Genomic DNA, 14,288 nt, shown 5'->3' with positions numbered 1-14,288 from the left:
GGGAGGTGGGAGAGCAGAGGGAGGGGGGGGAAGTCTCAGGTAGGCGGGGTTTCTGCAAGGTGTTGCTCTCCCAACAAACACATAACGGTCAGCCATTGATCCTTCTCTGACTTACAAATCGATTAATCCACCACCAAGAAAGATGGATTTGTGTTTTGTTTGTTTTTCTTGACTGCTGGGCGAAGTATTGAACGCATTTCCTTGGAGCAACACAGAGAGGAAGGCAGATTTTTGGGGGTTTTTCAGAGCTGCGGAGGTAGCAGGTGTTTCTGCTGCTCTAGGAATGGAAGTTAGGTTTTTGAACCTGGTGAGTGCCACAGCCTCCTCCCTGTTTGCTCTCCTCCTCACTATTTGCAGTCCCCACGGTCTTTAAATTGTGTGCAGTTTATTCTTCTGCTTAAGATCGCATTGCCTCCGGGTTTAGAGAAACATGAAAAGTGTTAAGAACAAACAAGGTAATATGGTATTCTGCATCAGACCTTCTATTCATTTGTGAACAGTGTACGTGTAGGCCATGGATAAACATATGGCTGCTACCGCTCTGATTGTCATGTGCTGATTTTTGAAATGTAAATCTAAACTTTTAACTGTGAACAATTACATGTTCAAGCCTGATATGATCTATGTCATAGTTCAGTTCATATTCAGTGTTGAACCAAGAATGTTGCTTTCTGGTCAAGCGCTCGTTTAAACATCAACTACGTGTACTGTATGTTTTCATTGAAGAGCTGTTTTGGTAGCCGGTTGTTTTTGTGGAGTGAGCTTGATGGTTTTTCAGTGTTGATGAGTAGTAGACAAAGAATAAGCAAAGGGCCTTTTTGTATTACATTGATCATGACATGGATGGCACATTTGTTGCTTTACACAACATTAATGTGCAACCAATCACATCATAAAAGAAGTGGACTACCTTGGTTAATCCAGTTAGGAATCACTTACTACCACTAGAATTACTTAAAACAACACTTTTATTAGTGTTATTTGTGTTCATATTCACAGCAGTTTGGCCAACATTTGTTGTTTTCAATGTGCTCTGTATTTGCCCTACCTTGCCTTGTGGTTTTATCAGGTGACCCTGTCTAGAATAGTTGATATTACCCATGATGTTTATCTGAAAATCCCAGTTGGTGTTAATGGGTTACATATTAAATGTTTTTCAAAGCTCCTGAGAGCTACTTTCCTGGATAGCCTTGCCTAGAGGCCCTTTCGAAAATACCCTATATCCAAAACACTGACATTTGCATTGCCTGATAAGCAGTTAGACAGTATTTCCTCAGCTGTGCCTATTAATGTGTGTCTGCCTGTCTGTCTCTCTGTCTGTCTGCCTAGTTCTTTGTCTTCCCCCTCCTCGTAGAAACCCACCCCTCCCCCTGCGGTTTTCTGTCTTCTGTAACAATCTGAAATGGCTGTTTCAGTGCTAGGGCATATGGCTGAGCCATCTTAGAGTGACGCTTATCACCTAGTTCCATTGCTGCTGTGAATCAGCGAAGGAAGTTGTATGGGAAGTCATTTTGCACTTAGTCATGATGTCATGCCCTTTATTTGCTGAGGAGCTGAAATCCACTGCCATTGTTCTAACCTCAGCGGCCTACATTTGACCAGATCTCCCTCAGGTGCCTCACTAGGGCAACATTTTTAGAATGCCTCAGCACTGATGTTCTTGAAAAGGTGTGTGTGTGTGTGTGTGTGTGTGTGTGTGTGTGTGTGTGTGTGTGTGTGTGTGTGTGTGTGTGTGTGTGTGTGTGTGTGTGTGTGTGTGTGTGTGTGTGTGTGTGTGTGTGTGTGTGTGTGTGTGTGTGTGTGTGTGTGTGTGTGTGTGTGTGTGTGTGTGTGTGTGTGTGTGTGTGTGTGTGTGTGTGTGTCGTACTTGAACTTTGAACATAATTTTAGTGAGACATTTTAGGTGGCTGGTCACCTTTTGATTTGGAATTTTTTAGTATCAGTTGAAATATACTGTGAAGAATAGGTGCACATTTAAGAACCGGGTTTGTCAAGTTCTTTGACAGTTTTGTAACAGTTTGATATGTATCCAAAAAAATGATTGCTACTGTATTGAATGGATACTGAATTACAGTACAGAAGTTTAAACAATGTTGAAACTGGGTGACCTTAATATTCTTAAAATTGCCATACAAAGTGGAAGGCATTGGGATACATTTTCACAATACATGGATATATTGTGTGGTATTGAAGTTTGAAATACCTAAATAAACCAATCCACCTAAAAACCAACACCTTTTTAAAAACTAACAAAACCTAAGTACTTGTATGTACAGTATCACTGAGCTGGCCCCGATGTTTAGGTTTGAAATAACACGGCGTGCCTGAAGCTCAGTGAGAAGAGGCTAGGCATGCTAAGAATGCTTTATGGGGACTCTTTGACGAGACTCTGTGTCCAGAGGCTGGTGCAGGTATTGGTCGCGACACAGCCTGTCGGTTTATTGGTGTCGGGTGTCGTCTCTCTTCCTGTTCGTGACGCGCGTCTAGCAGCAGGTGCTGCTGCAGTTGGCTGTCGTCGGGACAGGCTCCTCCCCATTACCTGTCCCTCAGGAATGTCACAGGTGTGGGCCTGCTCATGTTGACTCACTCTTCCTGTTTCACCTCAGACCGAGAGCACACAGGAGAGTGAGCTCTGCCAAAACGTGAGGCCTTACGAATGGATTTGTGCTGTAGTTTTTTGTGTCTTGTTTTTTACTGTCATTATGCATTATTTTGTATCAACTTTGATTTAAAGTGGCGGGGTTTTTTTTGTTTTTTTGACTGGATGTGACGCTTTAACCTTTCTGTTTTTTTCTTTCAGCACCCAAACATGGAGGAAATGACGATATGGGAGCAGCACACAATAACCCTGAACAAAGTAAGTGTATTTACCCTAGGCTTTTGCTCACACTAAAACGCACCCTGCACAGTATTCAGTATTAGCGCTGTGCAAACAGTGGTGAGTTTTTTGAAGGACAGAGTTGGGGGGGAAAATACTGAATTGCCTCTGTTAAGGCAACAATTGTGACAAGCGTGACCCTTCACACGCCATTATTTCGCAGCCACTGTCAACCACACCCTGCTGTTTGGAATTTAAGATTCGGGAGGTCACGTGACTGTAGAGTGATACTCACACACACTCTTTCTCTCTCTTTCTCTGTCTCTCTCTCTCTCTCTATGTCTCTCTCCCTCTCTTTCTCCCTCTTTCTTTCCCCCCTCAGGATCCGAAAATAGGCTTTGGCTTTGCATTGTCTGGTGGCCGAGACAAGCCTAACCCCGGCACAGGAGAGGCGGTGGTAGTGTCTGACGTGGTGCGTAATGGGCCTGCCGTGGGGAAGCTACAGTGAGTTGTCTTTTCGACTTGTGACATTCTGCGTTCTTTTACAAACACACGTACACTTCCTCTTCATTTCATACTACAGTTTTACAGGTCTAACCTGCCATTTGTTTACTCTTAGCAGTGACAGTGACTGCCCGTCCATCTCCGTCTCTCCCACACACACACACACACACACACACACACACACACACACACACACACACACACACACACCTGTTCCATGCTAAAGCTGACGGTGCCATTGTTCTTCCCTCTCTTTGAACAGGACCCGAGATCAGATCGTCATGGTCAATGGGGTCTCCATGGAGAATGTCACGTCGAATTTCACAATTCAGAACCTGAAGGCCTGTGGAAAAGTAACCAACATTGTAAGAACAAAAACAAACGCTCTATGGGCTACCAAATTTAGCAGTATAATGTCATTCACAGATCACTGTTTGGTTGAAAGTTGACCTCATCTTGTAGTCATCTTGTGGAAGTGGAATGGTTTTCGTTTTTGTGTCAGTTACAAAAATGTATTTGCTAATTATTCAAATTGAACCGCATGGGTCAACATTACGGCTGTTTCAGTTCATAGAGGGGCTACTTGATGTTTTCCTTTTTTTTTTAATCTAAATCTACAAGTGAATGTCACCCTCATCCCCTTTTCAGACAGTGAAGAGGCCGCGGGTGATCCAGATCCCCATCAGCACCCGGCCGATCCGTGCTCAGTCCAGCTCCAACCTGCTGGCCGACGACCCCAACCACCGGCGGCCACGCAGAGGCTCCGACAGCCCCAGCTATGGCAGGGCCCCCCGCCGGGGTCGCAGCGCTTCCCCAGAGCGCAATGGCAACGACCTGGCCCTCATGTCCGGCTTCAAACGCCTGCCGCAACAGGACTCCCCGGACAAGCCCGTCAGAACCACGCTGATCAAGAAGAAGCCGACGGACGGTAAGTAGTAATGGAGATGACCGTTAAGTTAGAGTGATCGAGTGGATTATATGTGTTGTGAAAGAATGAAGACGAAGAATGATGATGATGATGATGATGATGATAATTATATGGTGTTTGTCATTTTTCAGAGTATGGAATGAAGCTGGGAAGCCAGATTTTTATTAAACACATGACGCCTACTGGACTGGCTGCCAAACAAGGGACGTTGCAGGAGGGAGATCTTGTTCTGAAGGTAAAATCCATTTGTATGGTCTTGGTTGTGGTTAGTCATCGTGATGTTGAAATGACTCCGACAATGAAGTTGAAATGACTTTTCCAATTTGATCATGACCCTGAATGCCCTGTAGATCAACGGAATGACTACAGAGAACCTGTCACTGCTGGAGACCAAGCACCTTGTGGAGAAGTCAAAAGGCAAGCTCACCATGGTGGTCCTGCGGGACAACCGAAAGTTCCTGGTCAGCATCCCTGAGGTGGAGGACAGTCCACGGAATAGTGAAGATGAGAGGCGCGGAGACAGCTCCGAGCTAGAAGGTGAATAATGGAGATGGGAGGGACAAGGTCCACTGATAATCCGTATCTTTTATATTGGTATAGAGCAGTGGTTCTCAACCTTTTTTCAGTGATGTACCCCCTGTGAAATATTTTTTCAGCCAAGTACCCCCTAACCAGCGCAAAGCATTTTTAGTTGAGAAAAAAAGACTTAAAACAGAGCACTGTGCCATCAGTGTCTAATTTATTATACTTTGGAACTGATAAACACATACAAAATTCAAACATATGGAAAAAAAATATTTTGAACATTTTAAAAATGATTGTATATTTTGCAAATTACGTACCCCCAGGGGTACGCGTACCATCATTTGAGAACCACTGGTATAGAGTGAGCAACATTCCATACCAGCTTTTTTAGATCAAATATCTGATTCGATGCTTCACTCCCTCAGACATCTCAGATCTGGATTCAGATTCCCCCACCAGGGGCAGACCATCACGTCCCGCAGCCCGAGAGCGCCGTACAAACAGGTATGCTCACCTGTTTCCCCAGATCTCATGTTTTATTCGGTTTATTTTGATCTCTCGTCCGAACTCTGAAACGTTTGTGCTGTAGAACTCGAGCAGAAGCTCCTCCACCGATGCTGAAGTCCCGCGATACGTCTCCCGTGCGGTCAACGCTGAGCCGACCTCCTGTGCACAGCCTTCCCAGACGAAGAGGTGAGTCCAGCGAAGCAGCTCGAAGGACATCCAGCACTACACCGACCCTGGATACTCACACACAACCCTAGATAAACACAGACAACCCTAGTAGCGAATCAGCTAACATCATATGCTTAGATAGGTTACCAAATGGTAACAACATGGAATCAGATGCAACAGTCATCTCTCACTGTAATGGACTGTAATATGTTTATCTTCATAACTACGCCCAAAGTGACCTAATTGTTTACCTTGACTCTTTTTGTTTGGCTGCAGTTCCCTCTGAGTCTGAATCAGACAGAAGTAATTCTCCACCCCCTGCAAGAAAGGACAGTCGAGATCTGACAGACTCTGACCGATACAGGTGAATATGGACTTTCACATGGGAGGAGACGTGTCAGATATTACAGCACCGCATTGCTAACACCATACACGTGCCAACATTTAGTTTTCAAGAGCCAAATTGGTACAACTCTCTCTGTAGGTGGAATTGTGATGCATGTTTTTCTGATGTGAGTTGATTCTGATTGCAGGGTTCTGTCCGGCCTCTCCGCCCTGCCCAATCCCCGCGCCTCCCCGGTCTCCCAAAACTGGAGCGCCCCCCGGCCCACCTCCTCAGCCTCACGCCCACGCAAACGTACGCCCTCTCCTCTACCGCCCTACACCACACCCCTTTAGATAACCTGCGCAGAGATGTCACGGCAATCGAATAGGTCTGCAGATAGTCACAAAACACCGCTGTATAAATCATAAGATTATTATACATTTACAAGTATATCATACAACGGAATTGCTGATCATTCTAACGATGTAGCACAGTTATCATAGACATGATTTTGCACTCTAGTAAGAGATCAGTGTGTTTAAATCTTGTGAAAGGTGGAGCAGGTGGTAGATAGAACAAGAGCTGCGAGGAGACAAAAGTGGACCAGTACTGTAGTGACCTCAGGGTTTGGTACCCGTCAGATTTTGACCTGCCTGCTCGCTCCCCCTGCAGCTGTTTCAGATTCGGACTCCGACAGGAGCGGCTCTCCCCCGCCCAGGCGCAACAGTCCCAAGATGATGGACGCGAGATACAAAGTCCTCCCTGATCTGGCACCCCCAAGCCTGCGAGCCAACTCCAGGGGCTCCTCGCCGTACAGACCTCCACCGCCAGGTCAGCTCTTGTCCGAGCCTTAACAGCTGTTTCCTCTCTCTGTTCACCTAGCCGGAGACCACCCCCATAGAATCCTGAGCCTCAGAAGCATGGGTTCACTTGTTAGGAACCACAGACTGTAAAGATTTCACAGGTGTTGGGCAAAATCACAGTGAGATGTTGAGCTAAGCAGCATGTTTGACGGTTGATTATTTCCACAGATTCGGAGTCGGAGTCAGATGGCAGCCACCACCAGGACTCACGCAGCAGATACAGGTACTAGGAGGAGGCCTAGTAACCGCCCCTATCTCGCGGGCCCTTCTGAAGGAGCCTGGGGATGGGGCCACTGATACGGGGGCTACTGATCAACTCATGCCTGACCATAGCCTTGACCCAGTTCCCCAATACAGACTGTTCCCACTCTATTCTGGTCATGATTTTTTTTTTTTTTTTTTTTTTTATTATTTACATTTTTTTTCAGAATATGATTTGCATTTTTTTTGCTCATCATTTGTGTATAGTTTGAGCTCTTAATTTTTTCTTAATTTTTAACGGTGTGTTACAATGTGAATATTGTGTGCGAATGAAATAATAAAATGGAAACAAATCTTTTGAGCATATTCCTGTGCTTTTAATTTTATTAATTTATCTTTTATCATAAACACCTGCCCTTTCTTTTATCAAAACTATTCAAATACGTTTATTAGTAATAACCTGGTCTTAGACTCCAGTCTTACACAAAAGTACACTCTACGTTGTAGTCGGCCATTACAGATTTAAGCCTATAGAGGAAGAAAGTTCATGTTATAAAAACAGTTTGCCTCAGATTTAAAGGAAATAGATCAAAGCCAGGGGTCACTTAACCTATCATGAAGAGATCAATTTGGATTTCAGGAGGCATTGCCTGCATTGGGCAGTGGGGTCAAGTTACACAAAGTTTGTGAGACGACTCGGGTTTTCCCGGTATTGTAATTGGCAGTTGGTTCCTTGTCCCTCCCCTTCTTTCTCCATCTCTCCCTTTCCGTCTTATCTCCAGCACCTCCTGACCTCCCTCTCTGTGTCTGTCTCTTCCAGAAAGCCCCCGGGCGTTGTTAAAGCTAAAGCCCCTGCGGTAGAGCCCCCGCGCTGGACCCCTCCCACAGCACCCAATCCCACCACCTACCGGGGTGAGTGTCAAATGCCTTTAGCACACATTGTAGGATTGTTGCAGCTACACAAGCCTTTTCTGTAAACTACTGTATAGGCATTTAAAGAGACCAACACTAGACGTGAATAACAGAAAGCAGGCTAGCTGAACTAACAAAGGGCCCCAAAGTAAAAAATGTCTTGCCACAAAGACATGCCAAACCATATCACCATTAATGCTTTATCATTAACTGGATGTCAGAGGTCACTGAAGAGATATGTGTTTTTCTTTTTTCTTTGAAATGTCCTGAAAACCCCTGATAAAAGTGTGACTAGAGTCTCACTGTTCAGTGATAAGACATGTTTACCATCATGTGTGTTGAAACAGGTCACACGGATTCGGAGTCCGAGGCAAGTTATGCCTCTGCTCCAAGACAGGATTCTCCCATCAGCAGGGGCTCCAACAACTCCAGGAGAGCAGTTGGGTGAGTTAAACCGCAAACGTTTTGTCATTTCATATGTAGAAAATACTGGAGTTTGGAATTTGGAATTCAGACATTGATTAAAAAAAAAAAAACTGGAATTAAAACATTTTACTTCCTATGCCAAAAGTCTTCCTGAAATGCGAGCATCACCAGTCGTTGTCAGACAGGCAGACTCTCTACGCAGAGCCTCACCCCCTGCCAGACCTCCACCTGAAGGTCTGTACCGCTACATGTACGCTACATGTACTCTAACCAGTACATTTGTATACAGCAGTATAGGACATGTCACAGAGGACTATGATTATGTCATACAACAGAATAGAGATGAGTAAAATAAGGATTTTATACTCTGATGCCTCTCCTATACACTCAACATTCCTGTTCACTGTGTGTGTGTGTGTGTGTGTGTGTGTGTGTGTTTGTGTGTGTGTGTGTTCTGTAGAGTCCTCTGAGTCTGAGCGGGCCCCGTCTCCCCCCAGGCGGTATGAGAGCACGGACGAGAGCGACCACAGGTACACAATCAGAGCTTTCTCTTCCTGCTCTCTAATCATTGCTTAGTTCAGTGGCCACCACCCCACATGATTTCTCACCAGTCTCAGATGACTGTCATCCATAGAAAGGGCAAAAAAGCACTTCCTCCTTCTAACTGGACCATTGTAATCAATGGGAAATAAAATCTAAATACACACCTAGGTACGGTGTGCTATAAGACTGCTAGGCAGCACATGTTTGAATTAACATTGAGTGGGCTGGTATTTTTTCCTTTCAGTTTTCCACGTGCAAATGGCACTCTGCGCTCTGATGTGTCCAGGGCAAGCCACAACAACAAACCACATGGTAGGTGTACATTTTCTCTTAGTGTAGTGATAGGAGAGTAGCCAATGAGGTGGTTCATGATCACTGTTTCCTGAATCAAAACCATAAGAAAGACACAAAGCATTCTTCGTACAGGAAGTGTATATTCTGTCTTCTTCCACTTCCAAACAAAACATTCTAAACAATTTTGTTGATTTGCAACTCTATAATAATGTGTGCTTTATCCTCTAGTCAGGGCTATTGAGGAGCCAGTTTACTCCCTCCCTCCTGATGCCTTTCCCACACAGATCCCAGGGTGAGATTTCACTTGGCTTATTATTCAATAGCCTTGTTCCCACATCAGTAGGTGCTAACCTATGTTTACCTCAGAGTTATGCATGGGAATTTATAACCTGAGTTCACATCTCTGGCTCTTAGGTATAGCTCAGACCAAAATGTCGTGGAATTTGTGAAGGACGGCAGCGTGGGCTTGCGGCTTGTCGGAGGAAACGATGTGGGGATCTTCGTTGGAGGAGTTCAACCCAACAGTCCTGCACATAGGCAGGGGATGAAGGAAGGGGACCAGATCATGCAGGTAAATAGAGTAGTATTTTAACTACAATCACTTTTGTATAGCTATCTTAGCAAAAAAGTTCTTTGTCAGCCCTCATCATTCTCTACAAATGCCCATCAAATTTAGAGCCACTTAATTCTCCTCCGATGCACAGAGCACCACATGGATGTTTTTCCTGTGGTGAGAATACTGTCAGTTTCAATCTAACTCTGGGGGCCCTTGCAGGTAAATGGTGTCGACTTCAACCACTTCACACGAGAGGAAGCAGCCATGTATCTGCTGAACATCCGCACAGGGGAGCCAATTTCCCTCCGCACACAGAACAAAATGGACAGTAAGTACACGGCTCGTATTTTAAAGCAAGAGTACAACATTGGGGTCTAAAACTAAGCATGCAACTATACATGCAAAAGCCCCTACAAACTCCACCAACTGATAAAAGGTTGATAAAAGCTTGCTAACGTGGTAAATGGTAAATATAATCAGCAATATCATGTTGTAAAAGCATTCTTCACATTATCTCTGGGTGTTCTATCCTGGAACACAGAATAAGATGGTGTAGTGTATATTCTATGTATATTCTTCTGAGTATTGGGAACAACTTGTGTATTTATATGACTTTCATATATACCCATCTGTCACCCAAATGAATTTGAAAATTATATCAAAACAAGTAACCTACAGAAATGGACCTCAAAAAGTAATAAATTGTTGCATAGCTATGGTAACATAACTGGTATACAAGGTTGGCTGATGTGTACGCTGTCTGTCCAAACCCCTGTCATATCCAAGGAAATAGTATGTTCCTCCAGTGAGTGTAAGGCATTATGCCATTGGGAGGTTTGAGAGCTAAGGAAGAGCTTTGGCCTACTTATCATAACAACCTAGACACTCAAGTTTTGCAACATCATCATGACCTTGTCTGGACACAACTCAGTTCCTCATCCCCTGTGTCTCTCTCTTCCATAGTTTACAGGAAGATTATGAAGTCCAATATTGGAGACTCCTTCTACATCCGTACACACTTTGACCACGAGGCAGAGGGGAACATCGGCCTGAGCTTCACCCGCGGGGAGGTGTTCCGTGTGCTGGACACCATGCACCGTGGGAAGCTGGGCAACTGGTTAGCTGTGCGCATGGGGAATGACCTGCACGAGATGGACAAGGGAACCATCCCCAACCAGACAAGGTGTGTTAAACCAGACACACTTCAGCTACTGTAGATATCAATGGATATCCAGATGGGCATCAAGTTATTGATTTTAATGAGCTATTTCACAACAGTCAAAGAGGAGAGCACATGAAGTACATAAATGATATTTTTACTTCAGATCGTTTTATTTAAAGTTGGCACTCAGTGCATGGACATTTTTAACTCATGCTCACTTCAAAACGGTGCACAAAGGGTTTGTGGTTGTTGACTGTTTAAAATAGGTGACCTTGTTTGAAGCAAACAAATTATGTGGCACAAACGTGTGGTTACGAAGCAGTCTGTATTTGACTTTGACCTGATGGTGTTATCCCCCCCCCCACCCCACGCCCTGCAGGGCTGAGATACTGGCCAGTACGGAGCAGGCCCAGAGAGTATCAGCGGTTGAGAAACAGTCCTCGGGCCAGAGGGCAGAGTTCTGGAAGATGAGAGGGCTTCGCGGGGCCAAGAAAAATGCCCGGCGAACGCGAGATGACCTCCTGCAGCTAACCATCCAGGGCAAATTTCCAGCCTATGAAAAGGTCCTACTGAGAGAAGGTAAGGAGGCCTAGCAAGAGGCATTTTTGGACATCTATGAAAATCTTTGAATCCTTGAAATCCTATGAATTATCATTCCCTTGATGTGGGAGACATTGTGATTAGTTAGAATGTAGCTAACCTTGTAATATTTTGTTCTGTTCTCTTCCAGCTAATTTTAAACGGCCCATTGTCATTCTTGGCCCTCTGAATGACATTGCCATGGAGAAGTTGGCAGGGGAAATGCCAGATGAATTTCAAGTTGCAGGTGAGTTGCTTTTTAAGTAACAGTAACTGTCACTCTTTTAGAGGCATTAAAGGGTTCTTAATGTTGTTTTATGTTGCAGATATGGTTCCAAGGAATGGAGCAGAGCGTACTTCGTCTACTGTGATCAAACTGGATACTGTGAGGAAGATAGCTGAACAGGTAAGAGGCCAAACATGAATTGCAATGCAAATAATCACATTGTTCCTCGATATACAGCATTTTAGTAACTTGGTGTTGATCAAACATTCCTTTTCACATTTCAGGAGAAGCATCCCTTACTGGATATCACACCTACAGCGGTGGAGAGGCTGAACTACATACAGTACCACCCCATGGTATTCTTCCTGGACCCACAGAGCCGGAAAGATGTAAAGACCATGAGGCAACGCTATGCTCCTGACTCCAACAAGAGCTCTCGCCGCCTCTATACCTCTGCCTTGAAAATTAGGAAAAACTACAGTCATCTATTCTCTGGTATGTTATCCCATGTTAGGCTATATAATGAATTATGATGATACTTTCATTATGTAAAGTATATGATACTTTCATTAAAAAGCATTACCAAGCAACCTATCCGTATACATTCACAGTATTAGTGAAACCAACCAAATAAAACATTTATCATTCAATAACTAATAATCAATCTTGCCTCCACAGCCCGCATCGATTTGCAGCCCGGTTCACATAGATGGTATGAGGTCCTGAAAGACAAAATAAGGCAACAACAAGCCAAGCCCGTCTGGGTCTCCGAGGTTACGGTACGCATGACCACTGATACACACACACACACACACACACACACACACACCATAATATTGTTTTAGTGTTGAAGGTGTTTTCAGTGTGTGTGTCCTTGAGCTCAGTATTGCATCCATGGACGGTTGATTCTGACCACACTTGATAAATAAATCTGGCACTTTGTCCTGCTTAATTATTAGAACTGATGAATATTTGTGGTGTGTGTTTTTATGTAGCTGGAGGGAGGGGAGACCGAGGTGCTGGAAGAGTTGGCCCCTGACCACGTCTCAGACTACCTGAGCTGTGATAGCCGTGGCGCCAGCGACTACGAGGACACGGACGGCGAGGCCTACACCGACGGAGAGCTTGGAGAACTCTACACTGACAACGAAGACCTCGACGACGCCTTCAGCCCCCCGGACATCACGCGTCATGCCCGGAGCAGAGGGACCGCGCTGGCCCGCTCCTCCGAGCCTGCCAGGGCCCATGATAGCCCCAGTCCAGAGGCCCGCTACAGCCCAGCGCCTCCCTCTGTGGCAGAGCCCATGTACCAGCTCCCCCCTGACGAACGGCCCCCCATCCTCCACGTCCCACAGCCCCGCTTGCAGCGGCCCCCTTCGGACAGCCCCCCACGTCATGACGCCCCATCCCCACGAAGCTTTAGTGACTCAGACTACAGCAACACGGAGATCCAAGCCCCAACTTCGCCGTCCGATGGACCACCAGACTTCCGGGCCCCAGACCCCAGGTCCGTAGGAGCGGCCTCGGAGTCACCGGAGCCTCCTCCAGATAGTCCTCCTACTCCACCACCACCCCCCGTCACGCTGTCTTTCATAGAGGAGAAGCTGAAGAAGGTACCTGTTCACAAACACCAACACTCATCTTTTGTATGTTCGTATGATGAGGAATAAATGCTACTTCTCTGGTTTTTCATTCTCACCCTCTTGCCTCCCTCAGACTCGCATGGTAGAAGAGACTGAAGAAAGACGGTCCCCTCAATTCCTTGTGTAAGTACTGTATGGCATCATCACCACATCAGAGGAGAGATCCTAAATGTAGTATGTATGCCAGTACAAAGGCGATTAATGAAGCTCAGTAGAAGTCAGATATATTATAATCAAGAGCTCTAATCTATAGTGTTATAATGACCATACAATTTGAGAAATGGCCACGTTTTCTAAACTAATATTGTCCTTCTCCAACAGGCTGGCACATCATGAGGCAGTGCAGAATCGTCGGACTCAGATCAATGGGAGTGACAGCTCAGAGGATGAAAATGACATTGAGGATGTCATTGTAGATGATGAAGAATGGGGTCCAGCCACAGAACTGTAAAGGGCACATTTTATGTATTATTTATCCTGGAAAGGCCTGCTGCTTTCATTCCTCCTGATATCTTTGTTTGGATTGCCAAGAGGGAGATGACCTTACAGACAACACTACCTGAGGCCATTAGCCATTTGGAAGGGCTATGTTTTCACAGTCCTGTACGCTGACTATGAACTCTTGGACATATACTCCTATGCATGAACAATTGCTGACTAATAGCCTTGATGTTTTATACTGACTGTGCACAGAGTCTGATTGGCTCGATCATAGAGGTTTATGTTAATTAATTTTAAATAAAAAATATTCTAAAATATACATGCTTGTCAGGCAATGTCTTGACTCAATCTCATGACTGTAGTGTATCAGAACCTGCTCAGTTGTCACAGATTGATTGCAATTGCACACTTGCAAAAATGTAGCCTACAACAGGTGCTTTCATTGCATTTTCAGAAATTATGTTTAAGTCTTAAAATGTTTATAACACTCTCAAGGATTTACATCAAGTTAAACCAGTATGGGCGGGCGAAGAACCTCACCTTAATTATTAAATTGATCAGGTGGTCGGCGCGCAGGTGCTAGCCATATTCATTTGATTGATGTTGCTGAGTGACTACATGCTCCCAAGTCTCTTCTCTGTCGTAGTAAAGAAAGCTCTGAGGTATG

General features: G+C 45.0%; 1 protein-coding gene across 1 annotated transcript; it reads left to right on the top strand.

Annotated features, from left to right (window-relative positions):
- The first annotated feature begins 283 nt into the window (after positions 1-283).
- Positions 284-13,940, top strand: tjp3 (tight junction protein 3). The gene is made up of 30 exons (XM_076278771.1): positions 284-307; positions 2,801-2,857; positions 3,201-3,322; positions 3,585-3,687; positions 3,971-4,250; positions 4,382-4,485; positions 4,601-4,787; positions 5,201-5,279; positions 5,365-5,468; positions 5,727-5,814; positions 5,984-6,087; positions 6,448-6,606; positions 6,807-6,861; positions 7,660-7,751; positions 8,099-8,195; positions 8,323-8,411; positions 8,638-8,707; positions 8,965-9,032; positions 9,243-9,306; positions 9,429-9,585; positions 9,790-9,898; positions 10,534-10,753; positions 11,112-11,311; positions 11,463-11,558; positions 11,638-11,717; positions 11,822-12,032; positions 12,216-12,316; positions 12,533-13,150; positions 13,254-13,303; positions 13,502-13,940. The coding sequence occupies exons 1-30, from the start codon at positions 284-286 to the stop codon at positions 13,629-13,631; spliced, it is 3,918 nt and encodes a 1,305-aa protein (XP_076134886.1). The 3' UTR covers positions 13,632-13,940.
- Positions 13,941-14,288: the final 348 nt, after the last annotated feature.

The sequence above is a fragment of the Alosa pseudoharengus genome, unplaced genomic scaffold, assembly GCF_046254945.1.
Source record: "Alosa pseudoharengus isolate Yale_2024_CS ecotype anadromous, Long Island Sound unplaced genomic scaffold, YU_APseudo_1.1 YU_APseudo_1.1_scf_11, whole genome shotgun sequence".
NCBI classification, from domain to species: Eukaryota; Metazoa; Chordata; class Actinopteri; order Clupeiformes; family Clupeidae; genus Alosa; species Alosa pseudoharengus.
The sequence above is the reverse complement of the archived record's forward strand: the minus strand, read 5'-3'. Positions and strand labels throughout refer to the sequence as shown.

Coding starts and splice junctions, on each gene's coding strand:
- tjp3 (XM_076278771.1), top strand. CDS start 284: ATGGAAGTTAGGTTTTTGAACCTG. Junction 8,708..8,964: donor ACGGACGAGAGCGACCACAG/GTACACAATCAG, acceptor TTTTCCTTTCAG/TTTTCCACGTGCAAATGGCA. Junction 11,718..11,821: donor TGAGGAAGATAGCTGAACAG/GTAAGAGGCCAA, acceptor TTCACATTTCAG/GAGAAGCATCCCTTACTGGA.